General features: G+C 43.8%; 1 protein-coding gene across 4 annotated transcripts in view; it reads left to right on the top strand.

Moving 5' to 3' along the window:
- The window catches only part of PRKG1 (protein kinase cGMP-dependent 1), a 2,212,673-nt gene that overhangs the window by 1,491,807 nt on the left and 705,046 nt on the right, over window positions 1-15,820 (top strand). For all 4 annotated transcript variants that reach the window (XM_029609782.1, XM_029609780.1, XM_029609783.1 and 1 more), the window contains exon 4: window positions 886-991. In XM_029609782.1, coding sequence (XP_029465642.1) covers window positions 886-991 — 106 coding nt within the window. The remainder of the gene's footprint in view (window positions 1-885; window positions 992-15,820) is intronic.

Raw genomic sequence — 15,820 nt, 5'->3', positions numbered from 1 at the left:
GCATAAAGAGGAGGGATACAGTTTTTTGAGGAAAATCCAGGAGTGAGATAGGGAGCGGGATTTTGGGGATACCATCACTTTTTATTTTAAACCAGCTGGCAGGGATTTGAGAGAGGGATCATTGCATTTGTTTTTACAACAGAGCGGGATCTGTAGAAAGACTCATTCTTTATGGGATTTTTTTTTTTTACTTAACTGGTTAGTGCTGATTTTCAATGCTTATTGGTCAAGTTTTGTTCGGAGGATTATGGCTGTACAAGATCTAGCTGGTCAAAGTTTGCCCAGATTAGGTTCAGCTGAGCATTCATCTGAAGATAACCAGCCAAAGTTAATTGGCAATCTTACCGGCTCAACAGGTTTTGAATATGGACTTCACAATGAACTTTTTAAAAGGGCAAACTCATTTGAAGCAGACAAATATGCCTTGATCTAGGAAATTCAGATTTTGATCTATGGTGAAATTCTGCAAGCTTGGAAAATAAACAAAATTCTAAGATGAGATAAACTAATGAGAATTGGAACCACCACATTGCGGGTTCACTCATCCCTAATGAATATATATTAATGCAAATTTTCAGACAAATAGACTATCCAGCTAAATTTAAGATTGAAATACAGCATTCATTCATTAAAAATGCTCATTTTCATTGATACACCTGTTCAGAATATTCATTTTCATTGGTTTGTAGAAACTCATGAGATAAAAGCTTGAAAAGTGATAAATCAGACATTTTAACATTAATAGTAATAATGTTGTTTAGAAATGGCATTTGCTGTGTGCCCTAAATGCTAGATTTTCTCCTTAGCTAACTAAATCTTTTTATTTTACATGAGAATGATGCTAATGAAACATTTTTACCTTGTTTTTTTTTTTCATTTTTACAGCTCTCACAAATGTGAAACTTTGGGCGATAGATCGACAATGTTTTCAAACGATAATGATGAGAACAGGCCTCATCAAGCACACGGAGTATATGGAGTTTTTAAAAAGGTTTGACACATTTTTATATATTCAATATGCATTAAATGTGATGGATTTACCAACAGCTTCTTGTGAATGCATAACATTTGTTCTGATATCCACTCATCTCCTTTATCTCACTACTTAACTCCTTCTAGAAAACCAGAGGCATCAGTCTCATTATAGTTTCTCTCTTCTCATTACATGCTATTATTTTGCATAATACAAAAAAAGACCACTTAAAAATTCTGATACAGTTTACGTGTTAAACAGAGATCTGCAAGAATATTACCACCCAGAGTTTCATGATTAAAATATACTAGATATCAAAGCAAGTATATCTATATCTCAGGAATGCAGATTCTCCAGTTTTTGCAGAAGTGGAAACAGGAACTTGAAGCTTAAAGAAAGAGCTATGTTCTTTTTTTTTAATTACTATACTTTCAATATACACTACATAAGGGCAAAATACATAAATCTCAAGTTTTAGAATTGTATATAGCCTAGTAGACAAACAATGCCATACATTTTATGATTATTTGGATTTTTTAGGGAATACTTTTTTCATTCTTCTTGTGACTGCTTATTGGGACCTATGGTTAGAGGAGGGCAGGTCACTGTCTCCACATTGTTAGTTAACTGGTAGCTTGCTGACCCTTCTGTGCATGGTCAGTGTCCTAATAATTAATTAGCCCTAGAGTGGGAGCTAAATTTAGAATGGCAATAGGCTTCGTTAAATTCCTGATAGCTTGGGTCATGACTATGTGACTATTTCCTGAAGATAAGCAATTTACTATAATCAGAAAAGTGAGTCATATGGTCTCTCTCTTGCTAGCAAATGGACATCGCTTTTGGAATTTTCTGGAAAACCTTAAAATCTTTTACTCTTGATGTGTGGAAATTGATGAAGGATATATTCTTTCTTCTCCTTTCACAGGCTCTGAGTAATCCATTATGGCCATTTTTCAATAGCTTCTGTTTAGTCTCTCCTGAGACACTGCATGAGAGATGTGAAATTTTCCATGACATTGGGGGGCTCTGTTATAGGAACATTGTCGGTGGGATTCACAGTGGCAGTATCTTCTGCAAAGATGTCTGAGTTTCTGATTTCTGGGCTTGAATCTCTGGCACCACATCTTGTAAACATCGACAGACTAGATAGACCATATGGTCTTCATCTGCCTTCATGTTTCTGTACCTGAATAAAAGTGAGACATACTCTTTGGGAGATGAAAGAAGGGCTTCTGGAACAACCAGCATTGGTATTTTGCTCCAGTTCAGTGGAACAATCCATGTTTAAGGGCTCTTGTAAAGCCCCAGACCATTGCACCAGAGAATGTGTGTAAGGCAATTTCAAGTTTGGAAATATTATTATTAGGTCATAGCTCATAGTTATTATCTTCAACAACAGACTGAGACATAGGTTTTGTTTCAGGGCACAGCAATGTAGCACACGATGAATCGAGATGAGATACTGGAAAACCAATTCTCTACTCTTCAGCTGAGGAATACTGCAGTTATTAATGTTTCTGTATTATTGTATACCATTGATTACATGTGGAAAAACAATTAGAGGTTCATCAGTTATCCAAAACAAGCCATTTGGCTCTCGATATGTTTAGATGCTTTCAAGAGGTGCAGAAGATCCTGACTATTTTCAAGATCAGCCTTTGATTAGACATTTAACTATGGACAGATTGGATTTTGTTATTCCCGTCGGTCACAGATGGCTGCAACCACTAATGCTCACTAGGGATGTGAATCGTGTCCTCGATCGTCTTAACGATCGATTTCGGCTGGGAGGGGGAGGGAATCGTATTGTTGCCGTTTGGGGGGGTAAAATATCGTGAAAAATCGTTAAAAATCGTTAAAAATTGAAAAATCGAAAAACCGGCACATTAAAACCCCCTAAAACCCACCCCCGACCCTTTAAATTAAATCCCCCACCCTCCCGAACCCCCCCCCAAATAACTTAAATAACCTGCGGGTCCAGCGGCGGTCCGGAACGGCAGCGGTCCGGAACGGGCTCCTGCTCCTGAATCTTGTCGTCTTCAGCCGGCGCCATTTTCCAAAATGGCGCCGAAAAATGGCGGCGGCCATAGACGAAAAAGATTGGACGGCAGGAGGTCCTTCCGGACCCCCGCTGGACTTTTGGCAAGTCTCGTGGGGGTCAGGAGGCCCCCCACAAGCTGGCCAAAAGTTCCTGGAGGTCCAGCGGGGGTCAGGGAGCGATTTCCCGCCGCGAATCGTTTCCGTACGGAAAATGGCGCCGGCAGGAGATCGACTGCAGGAGGTCGTTCAGCGAGGGTCCCGGCGCCTCGCTGAACGACCTCCTGCAGTCGATCTCCTGCCGGCGCCATTTTCCGTACGAAAACGATTCGCGGCGGGAAATCGCTCCCTGACCCCCGCTGGACCTCCAGGAACTTTTGGCCAGCTTGTGGGGGGCCTCCTGACCCCCACGAGACTTGCCAAAAGTCTCGTGGGGGTCCGGAAGGACCTCCTGCCGTCCAATCTTTTTCGTCTATGGCCGCCGCCATTTTTCGGCGCCATTTTGGAAAATGGCGCCGGCTGAAGACGACAAGATTCAGGAGCAGGAGCCCGTTCCGGACCGCTGCCGTTCCGGACCGCCGCTGGACCCGCAGGTTATTTAAGTTATTGGGGGGGGGTTCGGGAGGGTGGGGGATTTAATTTAAAGGGTCGGGGGTGGGTTTTAGGGGGTTTTAGTGTGCCGGCTCACGATTCTAACGATTTATAACGATAAATCGTTAGAATCTGTATTGTATTGTGTTCCATAACGGTTTAAGACGATATTAAAATTATCGGACGATAATTTTAATCGTCCTAAAACGATTCACATCCCTAATGCTCACCTCTTTCTTTGCTGAATTTTCATCCTTTGGATGAATGGTGGCCTCTGCCAACCACCGCCGACCAACCTGGTGTTCTCGGGACAGCGTGGGCGCTGCCGACCGCCATCTTGCTCCAGGAATCACTTAGGCGCATGCGCGCATGGGCCACTCTTGTACACGTCATGGCGGGAACCTTGGGGGCGTCCCCTCTGGATGACGTCACCCACCTCCGGTACTTAAGCTAGCTGGCCCTACACTTCTACAGTTAGCAAGGAGTTCCCTCCTGCTGAATTCCGCTCCTTGGACTTCCGGTTCCAGTTTCTACATTGGCATGAGTCACTCTGGTTACCCGCTTCTCGGGGGCCCTATCCTGTCTCTGGTTATCTGCTCCTCGGAGGACCTTCTGCCTTGGACTGCTATCGGTCCCGCTCCCCGGGACTTCTTCTGGAACTACCTCCTGTGAGTACCTAATTCTACGGACTTCTACTGCCTAGCCTCAGGACACTACCGCTTCTTCCCTGAAGGAACCACTCCAGAATACCCTGCCTACAAGACCTCATTGGGGTTCCAGCACCTCAGACAGTCTTCTCATCTCCGGCGTATCTGCTCTGCGGGCCACTACTGGATCTGCACGTCTGAGTGTTTCTTCACTACTGCAAGAGTTCTTGGTGTACCACGTTCCATAGGCCACATCTGACGCATCATCTGAGGCATCATCTTTGAGGTATATCCTCTGCTCTGAACTTTACTTTCTGCACCTCCAGCTCCATGGGTTGTGCTTTTCTCTGCTATCAATAAAGACTCTATTCCACAGCTGTATCTTACATCGCTGAGATCACGCCTACCAGCGGTGAGGCTCACAGGGCTCCTCCCTGTGGGTGGAGACATCTCTCACCTCAGCCCAGGGGTTCACACTTCTACCAAACATAACAGATTTGACCCAAATAATGGAGTTGTCACAGGATGAGAATGTTTCAAAGGTGACTTGTGGTTGCCTTCACTTTGCTCCCTGACAAAGAAATGACTTAACATCTTATCTTTTCTCAGAGAGATGTGGATATTCTGGAAATAAGGCGTATATTTTTCCTGATGTGTGTAACACAACAGAACGTAAGCAAAATAATTTTGGCTTTTGATTCAGAAGCATTAGCCTGAGGTGTTGAAAAATTTATTAAGCATCTGTGTAAAGACTTGGTGAAGTTTCATGTAAACCATGATACTGTATTTCTGTGTATCCAATTCCATTAGACATTTTTCTTATGAGTATTTCTAAATCTGCTGATGTATCTTAGGTCCTATGCATGTTCCTCAGCAATGTTAATGCTGAGAATGTTGCTGTGTAGCATTTTGCTTGATGTTTAGACAGTGTTTTTTTTTTCTACAAGGTTGCCCTTAGGAGGTAGAGAATTGGGGCAACTGTCCAGTGTCCTGTAATCCCACAGTAGTTCTGCCTCCTGCAACTGGCTGCAGACTTCAGTCACATGATCCAACTCCTCTTCTCATCCTCCCTCCTGCTAGCAGGAGGCATAAGAGAATGGCACTCTTAACTGCTGGTGCCTCCTCTGAAATCACTGGTACTTCTCTCTCTCTCTCTCACTCTTCCTCTTCCCTCTCCTTCCCCACTTGTGATTTTAGCTCTTTCTCCTGTCTCCCCATGGTACTTTTTTTCAGATTTTGATTCTGGAAACTATATCGTCATGACAACATTTGTATATATGTTGCCAAAGTAATATATAAAATAATTTAAAAGAGAAAAAAAACATACATAATAGTACTAATAATGGTATTTAAAATTACAGGGTTCAGAACGTTTAATAGTGTGCACAATTACTAGGTTCTGATGCTGACCCAGGTCATGGCATGTAAGTCTGGTGCACCAACTCTTGGCCATTTCCATGCAGAGAACAGCCCTTGGCTCCCTACTCTGTCCAGGCCCTCTTCTATCTGACAGCAGTCTGCAGAGATCAGGAGTGGAGAATGTGAGACTGGAACAGACAGCATAGAGCACTGAAGAACTAAGCTATTCCCTAAACTAGACCCTCATCCTGCCATTTCCCAAGGGCTAATGTGGAGGGAGAAAAAAGGTTTCAGTACTAAGTATTCAAGATCTGTCAGGAAAAAAGTGTGCTTGATTTGGTGGATCCACCAATACTGGACTCATGGACGGGCGGCGCCATCTTAAAAAATGGCACGTGCCATCCATTGCTCCTACCATGTGACAGGGGCCGGCCAATGGCACTGATAGGCCCTGTCACATGGTGAGGGCAAAGGGCCATCGGTGCCATTTTGATTAGTGGCAGCCGACGGCCCGAGAGGGGGACATTGCTCCTGGGACCCTCGCTGGACCACCAGGGACTTTAGGCAAGTTTTTTTTTTTTTGGGGGGGGGGGGGGTCAGGAGGGTGAGGGATTATAAATAATTAGATCTGAAGGGTTGGGGTGGGTTTGGGGTTTTTTTTTCTGTGTTCCTTTCTTCCCCCCCCCAAAAAAAAATGATAAGAAAACCACACAAAAATTTGTGGGGTTTTCCTATCATTTTTGGGGACCCCCAACACATGATGAATTAGGAAATATCGTACAATATTTTAATTCATCCAAAAAATGATGCACATCCCTATTTCTGAATCCAGAAAGTGAGTGGTTAAGACAAAGGGGTTTAGTTTTGAATATTAGCAAAACTGAACTGTCACAGGTTGGTGTAGGTTTTAATAAAACATTGCCACTCTTTGTGGGTCAATAATTGCAGCCAATGCAGGAAGTAAAATTCCCTATAGGAGATCTCTGGGGGGAGAATTCCTCCGTGGACTCCAATGACACTTAGGATAGTCTTCCCTCAGAATCATCTCTTCTAGAATATCAAAATAAGTCCCCACTGGGGGACCTTCGCAGGTTTTGTTTGGGTGATGGCAGAGGCCATCTCATTTCAGTTGATGACTGAAGAGGATACCAGGCACAAAATGCTAGAAGTCCTCCAGTATGTGAAGCCTCCCAAGGAGATTGTGGCAGCCTCAGTACATGAGATCCTTGTGGAATTACTGATGAGGATGTGGGAATACCTCCTCACAATGCCTCCCATGAACAGGAAGGCGGACATGATTTATCTCAATTGAAAGCTCTCAGATTCAACAAGAATCAGCTGCCTCACCGAGTGGTGGTTGTTGAATCTGCTCTCAAGAAGGCCAAATGCTGTCGGACCTATTCTCTGGTGCCCCTGGAGAAGGATCAGAGAGCAATGAATGCTATTGGGAGGAAGGTATACCAGGGTGCTATGCATAATGCCCGCATAGCGGGCTACCAGCTCTACATGAGCCAGTACATGTGTGACATCCTGAAGCAATACAGGAGGTTGCCAAGCAACAGCCTCAGCAGCAGCAAGATACCCTCCAGTTGCTGGTGCATAAGGGTCTGGAGTGTGGAAAACACAGGGTCCATTCAACCTATGATGTTTTTGAAATGGCATTGAGTATCTCTGCAGTGGGATTTGTTGCCTGCAGGCTCGCATGGCTGCTGGCCTTGGATTTCAGACAGGAAGTGTAGGAGTGACTCACTGACATGATTTGTACAGGAAAAAATCTCTTAGGAGATAAAGTAAAGGGCATGGTGGCCCAGATCAGGGACCACCTTGGGACATTCCAGCAGTTCTCCACTGGCTCTCACAACTCACCCTACTCAGCTAGGATGCCATCAAGGCTTGGGCCAAGGAAGCCCTTTATCCACCCGACGAGGTACTAACCTCTGCCACCTAGCTTCTGTCAGCAATCCCAGGCCACAGAATGCCTTGAAGCCCCAGCCAGTGCCTCACTTAACTCCAGGGATGAGGTTTTGACTGGCTTGCAGAGAACATAGCCAAGTCACTCTTATTTAGAGTCTTCGGGGGAAGTATCAGTTCTTTGTAAACTGCTGGCCTAGTATAAACTCAGACCCATGGCTTATTTCCATCATTCTTGAGGGGTATAAAATGAACCTATTGGGTACCCTGCCAAACTGCCCCGCACCCCTGAGCCCATTCTGGGGCCATGTAGTGCATCTAGAAGTACTAATAGTGGATCTCTCCTCCCTTTTAACAGCTAGAGCGGTTGAACCCATTCCACTAGGGCAAAGAGGGTAGAGATTTTACTCCTGGTACTTCCTGATACCAAAGAAAACAGGGGGGATTCCGTGCCATCTTAGAGCTAAGGGTCTTGAACAAATTCATCAAAAGAGAATAGTTCAAGATGGTTTCCTTGGGCACCATGATCCTCTTCTTGCAAAATGGGGATTAGCCATGTTCCCTCAATCTAAAAGACAGTTACACTCACATCAATATTATCCTAGGTCAATGGAATTATCTCATATTTGTGGTGGGAAAGCAGTACTTCCAGTATTACAATTTGTCATTTGGGCTTGCAGCAGCCTCACATGCCTATATAAAATGACTAGCCATGGTGGTGGCACACCTTCGCAGACTAGGAGTTTACATTTTTCCATATCTGGATGATTGGCTAGTCAAGAGCACCTCTTGAGTGGGGGCTGACAAATCCATGCATTTGACCATATGGGTGCTGAAGACAGTAGGGTTTGTTGTCAACTACCCCAAGTTCCATCTCAGCCTATCACCATAATTGAACTTTAATGGAGCCCTGCTAAAAATGACTCAGCCAAGGACTTCCTGCCCTGGTGATGTGTCATCAATCTGATGACCATCATGGCGGGGATTCAACAGAGCCAGCAGGCTTCAGCATGGCACATGCTGAGTCTGTTGTGCCATATGGCCATGATAGTACACGTCACTCCTCTGGCACATTTGCACATGTGAAAGGCCCAGTGGACCTTGAGGTTGCAGTCGCAACAAGCACTCAAGACCTCACCGTCTCTCCAGGACTCTTTTTACTAGTGGTGAGAAATTTTGAATCTGGGAAGGGGGAGTGTGTGGTCTTTCAAAATCCTCCCACCCAAATTGTCCTAAACATGGATACGTCTACCATGGGATGGGGAGCTCATGCAAATGGACTCAGCATCCAGAGTTTATGGTCCACCTATGAAATCTATTTCCTGGAGCTCCAGGCGATCAGGTACATGCTGTGGGCTTTCAGAAATCGGTTGATCAACAAAATTGTTCTGTTACAGACCAAAAAACAAGTGACACTGTTGTATGTCAATAAGCAGGGAGGTACGGGATCATATCTCCTGTTTCAGGAAGCTGTCCAGATCTGATCCTGGGCCCTCTCCCATGGGATGGTGCTCAGGACCATGTACCTGGCCAGAATGGAAAATGTAAAAGCAGACAGAGTCACACCTTCAGACCCCATGAATAGTCTCTGAACCAATGAGTCTTGAATCAGATCTTCTGCCTCTGGGGAAGCCTGGATGTGGAATTCTTCACAGTGCCTTGGAACAGGAAGTATCCTCAGTTCTGCTCCCTGTTTAGGACACGTGGTACTCCAGCCTCAAATACCTTTGCCCTGCATTGGGGCAAGGTTCTCCCATATGTGTATTCTCCATCTCCACTGGTAGTGAAGATTCTCTAGAAGCTTTGTGAGGACAAATGGACTATGATCCTCATAGTTCCTCATTGACTGAGGCAGGTCTGGTTTCCACTCCTCAGGGAGATGACCATCTGGAAATTGATTGAGCTGGGACCTTCCTCAGATCTCATCACCCAGGATCAAAGCAGGTTGTGCCATCCCAACCTCCAGGCCCTGTCACTCACAGCCTGGAGGTTGAGTGGTTAATACTGCAATCACTTAATCTCTCAGAAGATGTGTCTTGGGTCCTCATGGCTTCCAGAGAGCCTTCCACTAGAAAGTCCTATAGACTGAAGTGGAGGAGATTTTCCATGTGGTGTGAGCAGAAGGCCCTAGATCTTTTCTCCTGCTCCCCATAAAAACTGCTTGACTACCTTCTACACCTATCAGAAGCTGACTTGAAGACTAACTCCATTAGAGTTCATCTAAGTGCAATTGGTGCTGATCACCATGGTGTAGATGGTACATTCCTTTCTGTACATTAGGGATGTGCAGAGGGACGCCATACGTTGCATTCGGAATTCGTATTCATCGGGGGCAGATACATTGCATTCGGCAAGGGGGGCCCCCGATACTTTAATGCATTCATTCTTATTTGTTTCCTGGCTAAAATTGAATTAACTACAACCCCCCACCCTCCTGACCCCCCCAAAACTTACCAAAACTCCCTGGTGGTCCAGCGGGGGTTCACATGCTATGGTCCACCTGGTGGTCCAGTGGGGGTCACATGCCATGGGCGCCGGCCATTCATTGCTCCTACCATGTAACAGGGGCCGACCAATGGCATCGGTAGCCCCTGTGACATAGTAAGGTTAAAGGCTATCGGCGCCATTTGGATACCGGCAGCTGAGGGCGTGAGTGCAGGAGATGGCTCCCGGAACCCCCGCTTGACCACCAGGGAGTTTTGGTAAGTCTTGGGGGGGTCAGGAGGATGGGGGTTGTTTAAATTCGCTCCTTTAGATGGCCAAATAATTCAGCGAAGATTTGTTGTATTCATGGGGAATCGCAATACGTTTCGCTTCCCCACGAATACAACGAATATGGCCCTATACGTTGTGGATTACCAATACGTTAGAAACGAATGCACACCCCTACTGTAGAGACTATAGTTGTACATTTCATGAGTAGCCTGCTTCAGTTAAAGCCTCCTCTAAGACCTTCTTCTGTGACTTGGTACCTCAACATGGTATTAGCTCAGCTGATGAAAGCTCCCTGTGAACCACTGTGCTCCTATTACCTGAAGTACCTAACTTGGAAGGTAATATTTTTGGTGACCATCACTTCAGCATGCAGGATAAGTGAGCTCCAGGCCTTAGTGACTTATCCACCTTACACTGTTTTTTCATCACAGGGTGGTCTTACATACGCACCCTAAATTCCTGTGTAAAGTGGTATCGGACTTCCATCTTAACCAGTCTATTGTTCTACCAACATTTTTTCCCAGGCCCCATTCACACCAAGGCAAACAAGTCCTGTACAATTTGGGCTGTAAAAGACCCTTAGCCTTATATTTGGAGCTGCCAGAAGCTCATAGACAGTCCACCCAACATTTTGTTTCACTTTTTGTTTCCTTTGATAGGAGTAAGCTGTGTATCAGCATTGCCAAGAAGATGCTTTCCAATTGGCTAGCAGACCTCATCTCCTTCTGTTATGCCCAGGCGGGACTGCATCTTGGGTGTCATATTAAGGCTCACTATGTTCAAGCCATGGCAGTGTCGGTGGCCCACTTGCAAGTAGTTCCCATGGAGGAGATCAGCAGAGCTGCAACATGGCGTTCTTTCCACTCATTCACATCACATTATTGTTTGGATAGAGATGGCCAGCATAACAGTAGGTTTGGTCAATCTGTCCTTTGGAACTTGTTTGATCTGTAAAACCCAATTCTGTTCCTGCCTGTGGCTCTTTGTATTTGTTCAGGTTGCCCAGCGCCCCCCCCCCCCCCACCCCCATTAGCAACAAAACTAGTTGTAGTTGTGCCCATTGACACTTATTTTGGTGTTTTGTTGGTCCCCTTTTATATTGGGAGGCAACCTGTAGCTAGGGATCCACCCATGTGTGAGGACTGCCATCCTGCTTGTCCACAGAGAAAGCAAAGTTGTTTACCTGTAACAGATGTTCTCTAAGGACAGTAGAATATCAGTCCTCCCAAAACCCATCTGCAACCCTGTGAAGTTGGATTTCCAACATGTGATTTTTTTTTCATTTTTTAACTTTATTAATCTGAATTCTATGATATAAGACTCAGGGGATCCATGTGGATGTGTGGTATATTGTATTCATGAGCATACTCAATGAAGCTCAGTCAAAATTCTAGAAACTTTGACATAGGTTTTCCGTGCTGGGCGCCATCTGATTATGTCACACATATATGAGGACTGACATCCTGCTGTCCTCTGAGACTAACCTGTTATAGGTAAGCAACTCTGCTTTATTCATGTTGAAGAGTCATTATTTATTAATTTACATTTGACAGACACAATTTTGTAGCACCAGTTAGTATCATGGCAGCACATGTCTGCACTATTTGCAAGGACCAAAAAATTGTTGCCAAGATACAGCAAATTATAATAGTTTAAATCATTTAGTACTAAGGACTGAAATACAAAACAGAACTCTTGGAGCTCAAGCAAAGGCTTCAAATGTTTCAATAGAGAAAGTTTATAAAAAGAAAATTATTTTCCCACAGCACTAATTTATGCTCTTATTGACAAATGACAATCAGTGAGCATCCCTAAATGTCATAGTACCTGAGGAATGGGATACAAGTATCTTGACATTTAAATGTGGATGAAATCTCAAATGAGATACATTTCATACTGTTAAAACAATGATCTTGTTGCGTCCGGTCGCAGACGGCTGCGACCGCTCTGCTTCACCTCTCTTCTACCCTTTTCCTCCTCCCTGGGAAGGATGGCTGCCTCCGGTGCTGATTGCCAAAACCCTATGCTGTGTCTCTGACACAGCATAGGCATCCCTGTCCACCATGCTTCTTCCTGAGGCCTTCTAGGCGCGCATGCCACCTATGCTTTTGAATACGTCATGGCAGGAACCTCTGGGACATCCCCACTGCATGACATCAGTACCTCCGGGTATTTAAACCTTTGCTCCGCTATAGCCCAACGAGTTAGCAAGGACTTCGGTTTTGCTTCTCTGACTGCTTCTAAGCTGCTCGATTGGATTCCTCTCTGCCCTCTGGGGTAACTCACTCCTACGGAAGCTCTGGGTACCAGCTCCTCAGGGGCCTCTCACTTCTATCTGCCCTTCGGGGTTCAACTACCTAACCTAGGACACCCACTCCTCGGGGGTCCTATCTACTTTCTTCTAGGATCCTTTGGCGCTCCTAGGTACTCGCTGCTCGAGAGCCTATCCTGCTCAGGGTATCCTGCACCTCGAACCTCGGGTCCCTCTCTCCATTCTTCTACCAAGGAAGTTACCAGCACTGGCACAATGTGAGTATCACTACGCTCCAGCTCTCCTTATTCCACCCTTCAGGGTCGGCTTATCCCACAGCTCACTACCCAACCTTGCTACATCCAGGTGAGACCATCATCTATAGACTGTGTGAGCTTACTGTGATATTGCTGGTCTACAGTACTATCCCTTCCTTGAAGCAAGAGTCAACTTACATCAGCAGTACAATAAAGCTTTCTTCCCTCAGTGTCTGCTTACTAGAGTCTAGCCTATCGCTGTTGTTTTCCACGGGGCTTCTCCCCATGGGTGGAGTCATTGCCACTTCGACCAAGAGTGCACAATATGCCACAAACCCAACAGATCTCTGTCATCTGAACATTAAGTTGCAACATGTTGTGGCTTAGGAAAGGTTTAACACAATTAATACAAAGATATATCAACTGAAAAGTATCAGACCAGAATGAATGGTACGGAACAAAATACTGGATGCCATTGGCGTAAATTTTATACTCAGTTGAGACAGTCAAAACAATAGTATACTATGATTTAGGGTTGTCAAAGGCTGCAAAAATGTTGAGGAACACCAATAAATCACTGTTACCTGAGTGAAATCCTCATTGTATAGTGTCAAGACTAGATAATAACAGAATCTCAATATTGTGTTTTGGTTGAAAACCAAACTGATGGATATCTAGGACATTATACTCATCCAAAAATTCTTGACATTGTCTATGAACAACTGTCTCTACAATTATTGCAACAAAAGAAATTGATGAGATTGGGTAGAAGCTGGCAGGGTCTGAGGAATCAAGCTGAGCCTTTTTTTTTCATTATTAGGCAAATTGAAACTTGCTTTAAATATAATGGTAAAGAATCCTCTTGTAAGGAGTCATTCACCAATGAAGCTAAGGGGTGCTACTTCCATCTCCTTTTGCCTTTAACACTAACATCTCACAAATATTTAAGGGAGCATGAAAAAAAGGCCATCCTCAATATTATGTCATAAGGATCTAATAAAGCACAATAAGTGATTCATAAACAAGAGTATAGCTCTAATATAATGTCTTCATATTGCGGGTAGAAAGAGATAGAAAAGTGTTCCTTTCAAAAATCCGCTAAATAATTGTAGGCACAAATTGCATTTTTTTCAAAATTCTTTTTGTATGCAATATAAGTATCTTTGAAACAAACAAATCAGACTATTCTGTCATTTTGTACTTCATGCCACAGAAGCTACTGAAAATAAATGTCCAACATGATGCCATGTTTCAAGGTAAACCTGAACCTTGGCTTCAGGGTTGTTTCCTTGCTTTGAATAATGATCCATAACAGCTTCTCTCTCATGCTCATTGTTTATAGAGTGCATACCACAGTGAAAGATTTTAGATTTTCATAACAGGAAATGACACTGACTTCAGGGAACAAATGGTAGCACTTGTCAATGACAATGAGCCACAGATAGTGAATATGCAACTAACTTGAAAATGATGACACATTTGAGGATGAAATCCACAAAAGCTACAGAAGATAACATACTGTATATTCAGAACAATGAAACCAATTTATTTCATTATTCATACCTCGTGGGTATTTAGCTTGCGGGGTAAAGATTTAATATTACTTCCTATGATTTAACTTCTGTTCCCGTTTGGTGTGCTGTGTAGGTTTTTAGTCCATTGCAGTTCTGAAAAATAATTATTTTATACCATACAACTTATTTGCCTGATTTTTAAAAGCATTTACATGTGTAAATGGAACTGCTATCATAGCAATTTTCAAAAGCCTGAAAAAGTGCACTTGCGTGGGTAAATCCTATGGACAATTCAATGGCAGCTATTGTAGCAATTTTCAAAAGCCCACTTCCATAGGCAAAGGGCATTTACATATGTAAAACCCAATTTTAAGTAAGTAAATGCTTTTTAAAATTAGGCCTTATACATATAACAGCTCTTAAGTTCCATTAACCTAGTTTTAATGTTTCTTTTAGTTCTCCCAACATAAATCTGATGATGTACACACTGTATCACATAAAACATAAATGACAAATTGAAATCAGTGAGACTCTTACAGTTATAAATTTTTGATGTATTAGGAGAGATCTTCCAGAGGCAGCTGGAAGATTTTACAGCTTTTATAGCACTCGAGATTTTGTCCCTGGAGAATGGGTAAACAAGTCCCACTTAGGTTCAAATTGGATGGGTGGAAAGGCAGAGCAATCTAAATCAGCTGAAAAATTATTATAAAGGCTGTAAATTTTTCCATGAAAAGATTTTGCAAAGATATCAGGATGGGGCTGATTTGCCAAATCTGTTTGATTGTGTGTTACATTTGTGAGATACATGACAGTTGAGAATAACTCTTGGGCATTATTACCTGCAGTTTGAATTCTCCTGGTGAAATATGAGTAGACATTTCTTTATAGTTTCTGAGGGCATAACCACTAGCGACATCTATTTTAAACCAGAGTTGTTAAAGACAGTGTAAGGCTGACTTGGGGCCTCATTTTCAAAAGTATCGCAGGCCTGCGATACTTTAGAAGATGAGGGGCGGGGGGCCGAAACGGGTGGCGGGCCTGCGTTAGCCGGCAGCGATCGCAACGTTGCGGTGCTATCGCTGCCGGTTTCGCACCCAATAGCGCCACCATAGGAGATGTAACTATTGGGAGCGAAATAGGCAGCGAAAAGGCACTTACCTTTTCACTGTCCGCGGTGTTGGCACAGAGTTGGCCCTGGTGATGCCGCCACTCCCTCCGGGGCCGACTCCGCCCCCATCCTGGTATCGCACGCGATAAGGGACTTTTCGCGTGCGAGCGGCTTGGAAAATGAGGCCCTTGGTTTGTTGTAGCTCAGAAGTAAACCAGAGTGCTACCCTATTCCTCTGAGTGTTAAAATGTTTAGAGGACCAACTTTCCAGTTATTTGTTGTGGTGAATTATGATGTATAATTACTGCCTCATCTATATTATGAGACAAAAGTAGTGTGCAGTGAGCCAATAGATGGTCAATATCTGCATAGCACATTTTTTAAATTTATAAAATTTATATTCCACCCACATCAGACCAAATATGCTGGGCAGATAATATCAAAACATATATAA

Source organism: Rhinatrema bivittatum, chromosome 7 (genome assembly GCF_901001135.1).
Source record: "Rhinatrema bivittatum chromosome 7, aRhiBiv1.1, whole genome shotgun sequence".
In the NCBI taxonomy this organism is placed as follows: domain Eukaryota; kingdom Metazoa; phylum Chordata; class Amphibia; order Gymnophiona; family Rhinatrematidae; genus Rhinatrema; species Rhinatrema bivittatum.
This window is presented reverse-complemented; position numbering and strand designations above follow the sequence as displayed.